General features: G+C 30.0%; 1 protein-coding gene and 1 pseudogene across 1 annotated transcript; one reads left to right on the top strand and one right to left on the bottom strand.

Annotated features, from left to right (window-relative positions):
• The first annotated feature begins 5,173 nt into the window (after window positions 1-5,173).
• LOC149061033 (uncharacterized) lies at window positions 5,174-7,989 on the top strand (annotated as a pseudogene).
• LOC149061034 (uncharacterized) lies at window positions 5,857-6,447 on the bottom strand. Its single transcript, XM_089214978.1, has 2 exons — window positions 6,363-6,447; window positions 5,857-6,278 (listed from the first exon to the last, which is right to left on the bottom strand). Exons 1-2 carry the CDS (start codon window positions 6,439-6,441, stop codon window positions 5,857-5,859), a joined length of 501 nt encoding a protein of 166 aa, XP_089071104.1. The 5' UTR covers window positions 6,442-6,447.
• Window positions 7,990-16,658: the final 8,669 nt, after the last annotated feature.

Here is a 16,658-nt window from a genome sequence, read left to right on the forward strand (position 1 = left end):
TTGAGTTTTTTGATTTGAAGATATGGCTCCAATACGACGCATTACTGTGTTACTTGATAATTGAATTGAACTAATGGCACCTAGAATTTCACTTTTGTTTATGAAGTCCGTAAATAATGAGTCAGACGCTTCTTTAATTAATTCACCATAGGAAAACGGTTTTTTCTTCTTTGCTAATAAGTATGCTACTTTGAATGAAGCAATAGTTACATTTTGGGCTAATTTATTTGGATTTTTAAAAACAGACTGCTCTTGGTTCAGTTTTAATTTCATTGTTTTTAGCTTATCTTGTCGTAAGCTGGAATGAGTTGGAAACTTTAAATCAAAATCTGCATGTTTAGTCCTGTAATGTCTTTCTATATTTCCACGTTTGATAATAGAGTATCTCGGCATATTAAACACACGCACTTGCCTTTAATGTCAACAAAAAAAAACTCCAACTCCCATTCCTGATTAAAATGATAAGTTTTACACTTTTTATTAGCATTCATTTACCTGAGACTAATTATTTTTCAACCAACGAGGAGGTTTTAACACCACTTATTGATTATTTTGAAAGTAATTGGATTGGACGATTACAACGCAGACATCGTAAAGAACCAAAATTTAGTATTCCAATTTGGAACTGTTTTTCTCTTGTGGAAGCAGATTTGCCTCAAACAAATAATTCAGTGGAGGGCTGGCATAACTGCTTTTCATCAATGTTGAATTCATCGATTCATCCATCTATATGGAAATTTATTACTGCACTAAAAAAAGAAGAACGTGTCAATCGATTGAAAGTTGAACAATTAGTTGCAGGAAATCAACCACCATCAAAAAAAAAAATTCAATGAACGAGCAAAAAAAATTAAAAATATATGCAGTGATTATAATAATAGAGGTATAGAAGATTATTTACGAGGGATTGCGTATAACTTTCAACTGCAAGTTTGATTTTTTTATTAAGTACATTTATATTATATTTTTAATTATTGACAACTTTGTAAAAGTTTATTTGTGAGAACCTATTATTATATTAATTATTTTTGAGAACCTATTATTATTATTATTATTATTATTATTATTTTAATTATTGACAACTTTGTAAAAGTTTATTTGCGAGAACCTATTATTATTATTATTATTATTATTATTATTATTATTGACAACTTTGTTAAAGTTATTGACTTTGTTAATTTATTTGTGGAAAATCAGAATTAAATAAAAATTAAAAATCATGACCCTATCAAATGTCGTACACTATCAATTTTCAATTGTCACGCGAACTATTGTCCACTATCTATTGTCGCGCTATCAATTGACCACAATCTATTGACATGGATCCCTTTTATATATATGTTTTTCTTCAAGGGTGTTCCTAGTAATTTTTTTTTATATACCTATATATGGGCATAGCCCATTCGGCTCCCGATTTTCCTAAACGGCTCCCGTTTTCAAAAAGGTCAATTCCCAAACGGCTCCTGTCGAAAAAGGTTTTACGAACAGATCAATACCCAAACGGCTCCCATCGAAAAAAGTTTTACTATCAGGTAAAATCCGGGTAGTAATCCTGTTTTTTACAACACAAATTCCTTCCCACTTCATACAGACTTAATTAATTTCGGTAGGTATACAAAAACTGTATACAGTAACAAAAAATAAAAATATTTCCAATTAGCCATGAACACACAATATATTATAGATTAGATATCGATGATATAAGAGTCATATGTACACGACGAAAAAATACACACGAGCTTTGGCGATTATGATACTCGCTAAGTACGAGTACGTATAATATTATATACATATAATTAATTTCGGTATACAAAAACTGTATACAGTTACAAAATGTAAAAAAAATATATAAAAATATAGTAAAATCGTGTGTCTTAAAATGTGCACGATTCCGTACGCTGATAAGAACCGTACGGAGTCGTGTTCTACCCATTTTTCCGACAGGAGCCGTTTGGGAATTTACTTGTTCGTAAAACCTTTTTCGACGGGAGCCGTTTGGGTATTGATCTGTTCGTAAAACCTTTTTTGACGGGAGCCATTTGGGAAAAATAAACAATAGACGGGAGCCGTTTGGGTATTGATGCTATATATAACTATATCATCCAGGCTTACTTTTTTCTTTTCCCATTACCATAATTATTAACCCTATTGAATATAATTTATGTACGTATAATTTCTATAACTGTAACTACTATGATATTAATTTCACTCTAGCTTCGGTTAATTGGAATAATCTATTTAAAAATTTAACTATTAATGATGCTGTAAATATGTTTTATTGTGTTATATATGAAATCATTGATATTTTTGTTCCTAAAATTGTTAAACGACATTCAAATTACCCGATTTGGTTTTCAAAAAATTTAAAATATCTAGTTTTTAAGAAAAAAATTGCCCATAAAATGTATAAGAGTACCGGTTTGGTGAGTGACTACATAGCGTTTTCAGAACTTCGTGCCAAATAAAAGTTCTACTCAAAATCAGATTATCAACTATATATTAATAATTTACAAAAAAACTTAAAGGTCTATCCTAAAAATTTTTGGAAATTTATAAATAACAAACGCAAAACTAACTTTTTACCAAATTGTATGTATTTAAACAATCAAAAATTTGATTCACCGAATATTGCCAATTCTTTCTCTGCTTATTTTTCTAGTGTATATGAAAATAACATTAATATTAATTTAAATTATAGCCAGTTTAATCAACCAAAAGTACTCCTGTCGCCTTTGCACTCATGTACAATAGACCTACTTAATATTTTTAATTCGCTTAACTCACTTACTTCTAGCTCATGTTCTGGACCTGACTTAATTCCTAGTATATTTTTCAAAAGCTGTACTTATACTTTTTCTCCGCCCTTATTATATCTATTTAACTTGTCGCTTTCTACTGGTATTTTTCCTGATGCATGGAAAACTAGCGATATTCGCCCTGTACCAAAATTATCATCAGATCTGTCTAATATCTCCAATTACCAACCAATCTCACTACCTTCTATTATACCCAAGGTATTTGAATCTATCATTTCCGCAAAAATCGTACCTCTTTTAGCTAATATTATCGTTGATGTTTAGCATGGTTTCCGTCGTAATAAGAGTACCATTACTAATCTGCTGATCTTTCAACACTTCTTATCTGATGCTCTTAAGACTGGTAATAGTGTTACGTACCCTATCAATATTCAAAACATAGTGTAAGTTTCTACTATGAGTAGTGATATAACTAAGTAGGCAATTAATATAAAATAACATGCTGAGGTCATCGTAAAAAAGGCGTAGATAATTAAACTACAAAAGCATTGTCACACGTCTCTTCTCGGAAAGTCACTGTTACTAAGAAAGGATGTGAATCAACTAGAATAACCAATTACACCAGGAGACTCAAATTCTGCCTTGTGCCAGATTTCACCACCACGTACGATCACCTACTCCTACGTATACGAGCATATATAAGAGAGACCACGACAAGAGCTCGTCAGACGGTTTTTAAAATGTGAGCCAGACAGGTTTTTCTAAAATGTGAGCCAAACGGTTCTTAAATTTGAATCAGACGGTTAGGGACATTTAAGACACATAGAGGCAGGTCGTAAAACCACTCATTGTCATTTAAAACAATATTTCAGAGTAAGGTCGTAACACCGCTCACCAACACCTTTATAGCATATAAACTGTATTTTTGTATCAATTATTAATAACTTGTGAAAATAAAAACATTATTACATTGTAAACATCAGTATTTCATCTCTACATTGATGTATGAATCGACGTTCAGTCGGGACGTAACAATAGTGTTGACGTTATCTACACTGATTTTTCCAAAGCTTTTGATAAAGTTAACCACCAGATTTTATTTACAAAATTAGAACAAATCGGTTATGTGGTTCCCTCCTTAACTGGCTAATTTCCTTTACCCAAGATCGTTTTCATATTATTTCTTACAAAGGTTATAGTTCTACCCCAATGCGCATTACATCTGGTGTTCCGCAAGGATCTCACTTAGCTCCAATTTTATTCAATTTATTTATAAATGATATAAAATTGCATAACTGTTCTAAACTAATGTTTGCATATGATATTAAATTTTTTCGTATAGTTAATTCACAACAGGATGCTGATTTACTTCAATATGATTTGAATATCCTATATGATTGGTGCACTAAAAATTATCTACCACTCAATATTAATAAATGTCAAATAATGACTCACTAGATCTAGATCGACTACTTACTATAATTATTTTATAAATAATTTGTCTCTTCTATGTTCTAATGGTCCTATTAAAGGTATATTATTTGACCCAAAGCTAAAATTTGATTGTCACATTCACATGATTATTAGGTTTTATTAATCGCAGTTGTTAAGATTTTACTGATAAATTTACTCTAAAATCAATTTACTGTTCGTTAATACGTCCCATCTGTGAATATGGTTCTATTGTATGGTCTCCCTACCAGACAAGAAAAAAAACAAGATTGGAAAAAGTACAACACAAATTGTTACTCTTTATCTCATTTTGAATGATTGTTTGGCGGAGATATTTGACTTTTAGCGGGTGGCGATGGCGGAAAAGTTGGCGATTTTCGATTCGAAGTGTGAGATTATTGGCGACTTTTTCCCATACCCACATTTCATTAATTTAACCCTTCATTGCATATCTGCTACAAAAACTAAAACGTATATAAATTTATAACCAAGAAAAAAATCAGTATCGGCATATTCTCGTCATTCATATTATCAAGCATACCTTTGTTTATACTATACTATGATGTTATTACCTTATACCCTCCTAACCATCATAAAACAACTAGCAAAAGTAAAATACTACTAGAATATTCTATAATCAATGGTAATAGTGGTAATACTATTGTCTATCGCAATATCAGAAAATTGATGATAGGCATGTTTTTATCACATTAATTTTTTTGAATATCATATTATCATAATAAACAAGTTATAAAATATAATATCAGATTTATTGTTGTCTGCTCAACATTTTAATAGTTATTTTTAAACAATTACAATGATTATCAAGGGAAAACCTAGTCTAAGATATGTTGCATAATATACAAATCTGCTATATACACGTACGAAGTACGTAAAAAAATCACGCATTGAAGCCATTGAAGGTTTAAACTTTAAGTGTGTCAGCACTCAGCCCGCAGCCGTCAGCTTTTACTCGCTAGTCCTGAAGATTGTAAAATGGGAAAAATTGAAAAACTAAGAAAGTATAGAAAATCATGGGAAAATGAATTATGGGCTAAAGGTATGTGTTAATATTTTTAAAACATATAATCGGTCAAAACTCAAAATGAACTTTTTGTCTCCACTGTCTCCAGAATTTTCGTCCTGGATTCAATATAACCAGACCAAAATTAATTTGTATAATTTTCTTAATTTTTAAGTTTGGTTAGCACCAGCTGATTCAACTGCGAACACAGTTGCAGAAGCTTATTGTAAAGTATGCCATTCGTTTTTGAGAGCACATGTAACCGATTTGAAAAAGCATGCAAAAACAAAAATCCACAGTGATAACATGGTCCAGTTGAATCCAATGAAAAAAGATAAGTCTGTACAGTCTGTCAAAAAATGATTCTAAATAAATTTTATTTGAACTTGATCGGCAGTAATGTGATGGAAGTGCAGGTAAATTATCAAAAAAAAATTGTCATTTCTTTATTTTTAATAACTTTTCTACTAACTTTTTTTGTTTTTTTTTTATCATAATCAGGACTAACATTTATACCAGTACCTGAATCTGAATTTAAAACCCAGTTTCTCACTGACCACTCTTTTAGACCAAGTGTTTGCAGAAATGTTTTTTTTTGCAGACTTGCAAAGGCTCATTATTTATTTAAAAAAAATATTTTATGGTACCAGACCGCCGAGGACTATTTGTACCAGTTTTGTTAGCTGTAGTAGGCTGTAAATGACATAAAGTTGACACATATGTTCTCCTGTCACTCCAAGTCATACTGTTCCAAAATGTGGAAAATAATTGTTGTCGATCTTCATCTTTGATAAAAAAACATTTTCTAGTATTTGAATTTTTTTTACAAAAAGTACATATTTTTCCTAACTGTCTTGCAGATCTACTTTCTGTAAATGAAAATTTCCCCATTTCATTTTGTTTCAGACCTTTATAGTCCAGACCTTGCATTCTAAGTATTTTGTTTTTATTTTTTAACCATTCATGCTCATCCCCTTCTTCATACTTAAGTTTCCGTTTTGCTTTTATTACAAGTTCTGTTAAACCATTATCATAATTTTCCATTTCTATAATTTAAATCATTATTTCAAGTATAAATAATAATGAATAATATATTTAAATGTATAAATTAATTTAATACTATCATTTACCTTGAACAGTAGGTAAATTATTTAATTCAACCATATCACAATATTTTTCTACATAAGAATTAGTGACTTTTGGTTCCATATTATTAACTATATTAATTTGAGTATTACAGTCTTCATTGTGTTCAATTTTATCAGTATCCAGCTCTAATAAGTTATGATAATAATTTTATAGAATAATATGAGTAAAATATAATGTAATCAAATACAAAAACACTTATTTTTAATTTATAACAAGTTTTACCTTCAACTACAGAAAATATATCAATATTAACCATGCCATCATCTCTAACAAAATCAATCATAGAATTCCCAGCACTAGTATCTAAGTCTTCCGGATCACTTAAACTATTTAAAAGTGATTGAATTTCACTGTCTAGTAACATTTTTAATACAGTGAATAGTGATGTATCATAATAATTATTTCAAACGTTTAAAATAATATAATGCATGTCATAACTCATAACCGTATGTAAATGTATGCGGAGTATGTCATTTTTCATATTAATATCAACAATTGACTTACGAGGTTTTGTTCTTGATATTGTAGTTACGAGTTTTTGTTTTTGTCTATTATATTATTAAAATACCGGGAAAAATAATGATAATATGGTATCAAAATGTGCAGAAAAGTACAGTGCATCCAATGAAAGAAAAACATTTTTTTTTTTTAATTTTGACTTACGAGGTTTTGCCGTGTAACCGACGACACGTATCTTGTATCTTGTATCTTTAAAAAATATTATAGTATTTTGTATCTTGTATTTAGATACTTTTTTTGAGGTATCTTGCCCAGCACTGTACACAACTACCAGCAGTAATTTGTTCGAACTTATGATGACATGTGTTATATGTATATAATTGTAATATAAGTTAGGTTCGGTTATATTTATTTATTTATTAAGTATTAAACGGGCAAGGCCCTGTTACAATAAACAATAATATTACAATTATTATGATAATGTATAACAAGAAGAATAGCTTTGATAATGATAATAACAATAATAATAAGTAGTATTAATAGTAAACATAGACATATAAGTAAAATGTCTATGGAAATTGGTTGAGATAGAAGACAATGAATAAAAATTATAAAAATAACATAGTGTGTTTAAGCGTTAAGAGTTAAATAATTACAATATGATTTAAATGAGTTAAAATTAAAGCTTATAAAGGAAACATAAGTCCAGACTTATACGTCTGTATTTCAAAGTCTGAAGGTTTATAGGATTGGATTGTATGTTGTGTGAGGTTCTCTAGATATGGACAGTGTATTCATACATTTGCATGAATATGAATCTCATACTTTTTTCTGCATTTTTTTAGTTCCTGCAATTGTTTTGACATCCGATACTTACTATAAACAAATATAGTTAATCATTTTTTGTATAATGAACGATCGTTCTGCAACGTCTGTGGTATCCAACTATAATTAACCATCTGATAACGGTCAAACTGGCGGTTTGACTAATAAAAATTGTTTTGTTTTGACTGACGGAATAGAGCATGTTCTATTTCGATAAAACACGATTAGTCATGACTAGAATTGACTGAAGAGCAAAAATGTTTTGTTTTGACTATGACTTATCAGTGTGCGGGTTTCACTGAATTACATGTGTTCTATTTTTAATTAGTCATAATAAAGCTGCATCAGTGTGCTTTAAGCAGTTTTGCTCTTTTGGTGTGCGGCCGGCCTTACGGGTACGGTTGGAAGATTACGAGACCACAGTCGACACCGGGCAACAAAATCGCGTATAATTTTAGCCTGAAACAACCTGTGCCCCGTGCTCCGCGTAGTCCTTACACCCGTATAAACTGACACCAAATTATTAATTACTATTAACTACAGAATGATGTTTGTATTAAAATCTAATATTCTGTTTTGACATTTTTCTATGACAAAATTCAGAACATTAATAATATATTATACAAATGAAAAAAATATATACTATGTCTAATTTGTTTAAAAAACATATTCCTCTTACTAAATTTTTAAGTGAGGCACCGCCTCACTTGCCTCACCCCCAAAACCGCCACTGCCTATAGGCTATAGTAGCTAAATAACAATCTAAATACTACTTCTTAGAGTTACATAACTACATCCATTTGATAATACGCTTATGTTATTTGGAATATAAGAAAGCAATGCATGGTGATACACAAATGTATACATTCATCATCTAGTTTTACCTCATATGAAAATACATGATCATCAAATGCAACAGTATTAGTGCGCTTACACTTAAAAATTACCAAACTATCATTACATAAAACAATATCTTCTATTATTCCAAATTTAGGAAGATCATTTTCATGTATATCTAATGTATGTACTAGCTTTGTTTTATATTTGGTACCTTTTATAGATACCCAAGGACACTTAACAATAGATTCTACAGAACTAAAATTCAAACATTTTTTTAAAACTTCGAATTCTAAGTCATTCAGGAGCTTGGGAGGGCCTGTTTCAAGATGGGTAGGTAACGAATCTTTAAAAAATAAATTATTTAATTGCAACTGATGTTTGATTGCCAACGTTTTACATATGTTTCGTCTATTTTAGATATCCTATGTTTTGCCTCAAACCTCATTGACCATAATGCTACAGGGGGGCCAAATTTTTTTAACATAGTATGGTAATGTAACATGAAATGATGTTTTGGCTTAAGATTTTGTTTACTATACATAATATAAAGGTCATGGTGTTCTTGCAATTGCAGAAGGGGAAAAGTGGACTGACGTATTACCAATTGTATTGCATGCATATAACCAGGGTTGGGCAGTATCAAAGATACAAATGATACAATTGTATCTTGTATCTTGTATCATGATACATAATTTTAAAGTATCACGTATCATGTATCATGATACATTTTATACCAGTATCTTGTATCTTTTTTGCCAAAAGATACAAGATACTTTTATTGTAAAAATATGTACTGAATAGTACCAAGACATTTTGATTTTCGATATTAGATAATTTCGTCGTGGATTGTATTTTTACGAAAAATTGTCCAGGTGCAATCGAGTTAAAATTAACGATAACGAAAAAATATACCACATTCATAAAAATAACATTTAATTTAAAAACTAACAATAACTGACAAGTCCATAAGACCATAACCAATTTAATTTATATACTCATTTTTGACCATAAGTCCATAACTAATTATAGACTTAAAGGAACTATATATAAGTACAAATTAAGATGTACACACTTTATGTAACTTATTAATTTTGGTGTATTTCTATTATATAGTGATGTAATAGTTATAAATGTATAATGTGTTCCTACCTATTGACTTAGTGTATTATTTAATATAATTATGACTTTATAAGTATTTATGTATTGACACTACAGTGAATTATGTATAGATGTTTTAAGTTTAATAGTAAATACAATTCGATTGGAAATATAAAAGTATCATGTATCTAAGTATCTTCGATACATGTATCTTGTATCTTGTATCTTTTCTACATTCACAATGTATCTTGTATCTTGTATCTTGATACAATAAATGCATGTATCATGTATCATGTATCATGATACTTTTTTTTGAGTATCTTGCCCAACCCTGCATATAACACTGCGATACACCATTCAACGGGGTATACTCCATTTTATTTAGTGCATAGCTACGAGCCTGTTTCAATTTTTGATATCGCAATTATTCCATCAAATTTAAATCACTCCACAATTATAGAAATACAAAAATTAAACTCAATCCGTGAAAAATTACCAGGTATATTAAAGAAAGCGTTTGATAAACAAAAAATGTATGCAGACAGAGGGAAAAGAGATCGAGATTTTTTTGTAGGAGAAAAAGTTTTAGTAAAGATTAATGTAAGAAATAATAAATTTTCGGATAGATATGAGGGTCCCTACACAATTTTAAGAAAAATAAATCCAGTCACATATTTAATTGAAATTGATAAAAATGGCAAAAAACATGTTCAACAAATAAAAAAAATATAGAGATCGATCACAAATAGAAAGTGTGTACCTACTATTATAGTTAAGACTTAAGTATAAAAAAAAAAATTGTAATCAATTGAACGTACGTGTATAAGTGACATATTACTATATTAGATTAAGTATTTAAAATATTTGAATAAAAAATCAAAAAAATTAGGATAATTTTTTTGATTATTATTAATAAATTGAATTACAATTAAAAATATTAACATGTAACGATAATTTGGGGATCTCACTCAATATTATTTACCAAGTAGTAAATAATATTACAGTCGAGAGACCATCGTAATAAATTATTTCACAACCACTTAATTTCTTGTTATTGTAAGCAATATTAACGAAGTTTCGTCGGTTGTAAAACAAAAAAAAAAAAAAAAAAATGTATATAGATAAAATAAAAAATTGCTTAACGTTATATTTTAATACAATAGTGAAGGTATTTTTAATAGTTTTGCATTTTAGTTAAATAAATATGTCAATGAGTAAACAACGAAAACACTTATTCGACATTATTTCATTTATGGGCACATAATATTATAGTAAGTATATATATAATTATATATATACATACCTATAAGTGAATGATATACACACCGGAGCATCACTACGACAGTCAACGAAGAATGCTTAACACTTATATTAAAGATGTAATTTAATCAGTGACATGAAATAATATTTAATAATCTACCATTTTTATACTATACATATAGTTATTAATCGTTTTGTTTTAATTTATTCTGTTATTTAAATAACTTATTAAAAGGTTTACAAAAGTTACAATTATTCTAATATTAGGCATGATAATAATTGATACGTTTCAAATAGAGGAGTCAATTGTTTACAACTACCAAGGAAGCGGATCAGGTATTTATTATGACTAAAATAAAATTGTATTGTAGAGGAGAGAGAGAGCCAAGGCAAATGTTGAGAGCCAAAGATAGAGTGCTTCACGAAGATAATATATAATATAATTAACGTATCAAAGAATATGTAATTTTGAAATTATGCAAATATAAAATTTTAAGGTAAGATAGCTGAATGTAATTTACACTATAGTAAAAAAAATATATATATATGTACCTATATTGAAATTAATAAAAATATTTTGTAACACCAGAATGTTAACGTGAAAAAAAAATGTGTGTTTACAGTTTAAATTTGTCTAATAATAATGTATTACCTTCATAAGTATCTATTAAATTTATATACGAGTATATACTTATATATAAGGGGTAAGTGGAGACAGCCGTGGGCGTCGGTATTCAAGGACGGAAGTCAACTACAATCCGTGTCACTATCCAGAAGTTATAAAGATATAATTTATAATATACATAAATAACATATTGTTATATACGCATGTCCATTGCATTGGTGGCTTATAGTGTAGTGTAGTGTATATCTACCAAATTCATGATATGCAGTCTAGCAAGAAAATACAGTCGGAGGAGGTTGGAGTACCGTTATTCTTTGCAACTGGATGAACATGAAGTCAAAAACTACAACACTACCACCAACACAGCTACCGTTGTTTGTTTTCCTAAATCTGGGGTCCAGATTTAAATGGACAAGGGGTACATGTAACGATTGTCGTCATCGACATCGTACATTAATTCGTACGCTGAGCATGGCTAATATGCTGAGTGTTAATAATAGTATAATACCAAGGTGTACATATGTATGCAATATATATTATGCTGACGTAACGTTTAGCACACGTCGTGTTAATGACCGACAGGGTCTCCGGACTAGTAGAGTCGATGGTGGATAGAGAGACAGGCTAGAGTCAGAAGTCGATAGTTGGACAACAACCCGAAGAAGGCCCGCGGACGACCACCTCAACCCACATCGGATATCGACACCCAAGACACACCATGGTCCGATCGGTAACTCTCAGTTATAATTTATAGGTATGCCTAACATACATATTATTAATTGATGTTTGATATATTATAATTTATAAGACTCGATGTTGTAGTAATAATAATACATAAATATTTAATAACAGTTACACATATATAAATACGTTGAGTTCCTTGCTTCACATAAGGTAACCTTGATTCCTAACGATAATAGCACACACCGAGGTCAAGTCCCGGAGACCTCGTTAATATAAACAGGACGTTACAAAGCCAAAGTACCGAACAAATACCAACATTTCAGATGCAGACAGGCGAATATTATTTTTATGAATATTCTCCATGATTAATACAGGAGGCTTACTACTACTATCTGGACCATAATCAAAATGAATCATTCTCTCATTGAGAATTTGTAAGGAAAACATTTTTAATTCATAGATATAATAATTTAATAAAAATGCCATATCAAACTTGCATACCCCTTCCAATAAATCATGCATAATGTCCACACCACTTTGATCCAAAACATTGAAACCACAAACATCATGCCAAACACACACATCTTTAATGCCACTAGTTGTTACATTACATTCTAGAAAAAACTAGGTTATATTGTTCCAAATTCCTAATTAAATTAACATCAGCGTAAGCATTGTTTTCTCATATCTTCTTTCCTTATTTTACATACCCTGCATGGATAATTAGAAGAAAAACTTTCTATAAATCCAGTGATGCTATGAATACCAAGATTATCCCCAACAATTAAACCTAATTCAAATTTAATATTTCCTTTAAAATCATCAGATTCAATCTCAATACCAGTTTCCTTTAAATAATTCAACTCATTGATAATGGGCCTAAAAATTATGTGGTTTCTAAATTTCTGTCTGTCAGATGAATGAAATAATAAAGCCAAAAAAATATTGCTCAAAGAAGATTGTTGGTGAATGGGTATGCAAGGAACAGTAAAATAGACAGCTCCTAATTTGCGTATACCTGAATGGCTACCCAAGGGATTACCAACCTCATAATCGTCAAAAAATAAAAATATTGGCAAAACAATTTGACTTTCATCATAATCTTTAATTTTTTTTTTTCCAAACACTACCTTGAACAAAATTCATTAGCACAGTATCGCAACTTTTAACTTTATTTAAATAGTCAATTGTATCTTATAAAATATCTTTTAGTTGAAAAAACTTTTTTAAAACATCACGAGTAGGAATAAATTGTTCAGTAGGTACAACGAGTTGGAATGATGGAAAATGTATTGTTGTTTCTATTTTCATTCAGCCTCTGTCCTATTATAATCTCTATTGGCGGAATATAAGAACCATAATCTGTAAGTTTTGTGTATTTATTAGTGTTTATTTTTTGTTTTTATTTTTTGTAAGCGGTGCCAATAATTTGTGAGTGCTTGTTGCCGTTGCGTTGCGCTAGTGTTGGCAGCACTTCATTGTTATCGGCAGCGGCGAAAGTGATTACAATCAAGACCTGAACAAAAAAATTTTTCTTTATGTTTCGTATTCTACATACCAATTAAAAACGAAAATATATTTGTGAATTTTTCGTTTTATTTCGATTTGTAGGACTAATAGCTCTCCAAACATACATTTCTCTGTTTGAGGAGGCGTGGTCTATTCAGTTGGTGTGATGCCGTATGCCCGTGCGTCTAATTATATCGATGGTTAGAAGGTAAAAGGGCGTAAACGCCAACTTTCAAATTGTCGAGGAGAGCCGAAAAACAGATATTTTCACATGAATGGTGTTATATTTTTAGAACATCGTATAAAACTTCGATTTGAGACTTAATATGAGTTATAATAAGTTTTTACGTATTTTGTATTGATTAATTGTTCATAATCATGCTATATTTATGTATTTAAAGCCAATTTAGAAAAAAAATGACGCTTACGTACCTTTTTTTCTAATATTGGCACTTACACCCCAAAGATGTTCGATTAACTATAATGGCTTTCATAGTTAATTATTGTTATTTTTTATAATATTGATGAAATTCAAGGAAAATTTGTAGTAAAAGTATTTATAATAAATAATATAATAAGTTACTAATAAAATAACAAGATACTATGGTAAACGGTAAAGTAAATAAGGCGATCAGTGAAGGCGCGAGCCACTGCGGCGAGAACAACTCCAAAATATACGGTGTTCGCGTACGTGCCCCGACTTCCAGTTCGGAATGTTGGCGGCACTGACCAACTGGTTGCCGCCGACAGCGCCGCCGCTCGTGGCGTCGTCGCCATATTGTCGAATATATTGCTTTACCAAGCCGTTGAAAACACATGTATGTTCCGCCGGTTTTTTTATTCTTATGACTTATGAGCAGCTCCGTTCGAAAGCAGATGTTCGTGTCTTTAACGTTTTTAAGTTTTTGTCCATTTTTTTATGACTATGACGTGCAGTTCAAGCCTGACATTTATTATATTTTATATTTAACGCCCATTCGGCGTGTAATCACCATTGACATTGGAGACGGTCAGCTCGACGTGTGATCATCGATACGACAGTGGTTCGACATTTTTACCAGCTTGGTAATCCACCAGACAGTTCGTCGTGGGAGCACCATCATTGTGGGCCCCATCTACAGCCTTGTAGTTCCTTGGTATCATCATTGCAGTTCAGCATCATCGCCAATGTATTCGCAGCTCAGCACAATCATCAACGTCTTTGCAGCTCAGCCTTAGGCACATGTTCCTTCCCCTTATTACTTTTGTTTATGTAATGTATTTATTATTTATTGTATTTGTACCAGTTGGTAAGCTTCAATATATTGAGTAATGTTTGTAATATAAATTAAAAGATTACATTTTATTTAGTTTGAAATTACCTACATCCAGAGAGGTGCGAGTCACGGGTGTCAACCTCACTGTAGGAACGGTCGTGGCGCAAACATACGGTATTATTAGATATACGGCAACATTGGACTTCAATAACTTTATTAGTTTATTTATAACATTTAATGTTTCTCCGTGTTCATTTTCGTAAATAACGAATGGGCCAACGCGGTCTATGTTACTATGTAACCATTTGGAAGTATCTGGGCTTAAATCAGAATGATCAGATACTTTAATAACTCCACTTGCACTAGATGTCGTATCATCGCTGTCCACTAACTGTTTACCATCATTAACACTATCATTGCTAACTTCATGACTAAAAAGTTGACGAGATAGACCAACGTGGTCTATGTTACTATGTAACCATTTGGTAGTATCTGGGCTTAAATCAGAATGATTCGATACTTCGCTATTACTTGAATCTTTTAGTGGTGTAGTTATAACTACCTCTTCGTACACATCTAAATCCAGATTTAAATCTGGATTACTAGCAGAATACATTACAAGTGATTTTTTTGACATTAAATCTTGAAAAAGCATATTCGTGAGAACCTCATTTTCTACATTGTTCAAATGATTGTTGGTAACAGTAATTCTTGTGACATCTTTAACTAAATGCCTTGATTCTTCAAATTTTTCTTTTGATCGAGCAATGGAAACTAATCGTTTGGAACGTAAACTCTGCATTTTTAACTAGAAAATAATATAATTATTTATTACCTATATGAAAATGAGATTTTAATAATAAATACAATAAATACCATGCTACAAATGTAACACAATTATTTATTAGAGTAAAATTGAATGAGTTTGACCATTCAAACAACTAAATAATATATCGACGGCTACAGGGAAAAAGGGCGTAAACGACATTTTCGTAATTTTACAGGAAAGCCAAAATAAAAATACAATACATTTTTCTGTCCTATTCTATCTAAATATCACTTACAAGTATAATTCTTGTATCAATCTATTAATTGATTATGTTTCTAATGTATTTTACTTACAACTATGAAATTTACCGCTAATTACGGTAAAAATTACCTTATAAACGATAATATGGCACGCCCATTGTTTCTCAACTTACCTGGTCATTGTTGGTTACGCCTGAACTCGTGAACATATGATTTAATATTAATAATTCAATAAAAATTACTCAAAATAAAATTAAATAACGTATAATTTCATTATCACATTATAAAAAAACAGTCCAATATTCCTTTTAATAAAATAAAACATTTCTTTTTAGTAAAAAGTATTCAAAATAAAATTAAATAACATGACGTATTTAATTATTACATAAAAAAAAAACAGTAAAATCTTTTTTAAAATAAAATAAAACATCTCTTTTTAGTAAAAAGTATTCGAAATAAAATTAAATAACATGACGTATTTAATTATTACATAAAAAAAACAGTAAAATCTTCCTTAAAATAAAATAAAACAACTTTTTTTAGTAAAAAGTATTCGAAATAAAATTAAATAACATGACGTATTTAATTATTACATAAAAAAAACAGTAAAATCTTCCTTAAAATAAAATAAAACAACTTTTTTAAAAACAAATCGATATAATTATAATAGTAACCAACTAAGTTATAATACT

Source organism: Diuraphis noxia, unplaced genomic scaffold, assembly GCF_037042655.1.
Source record: "Diuraphis noxia isolate RWA-SAM2 unplaced genomic scaffold, SU_Dnox_SAM2 contig0001, whole genome shotgun sequence".
NCBI lineage: Eukaryota > Metazoa > Arthropoda > Insecta > Hemiptera > Aphididae > Diuraphis > Diuraphis noxia.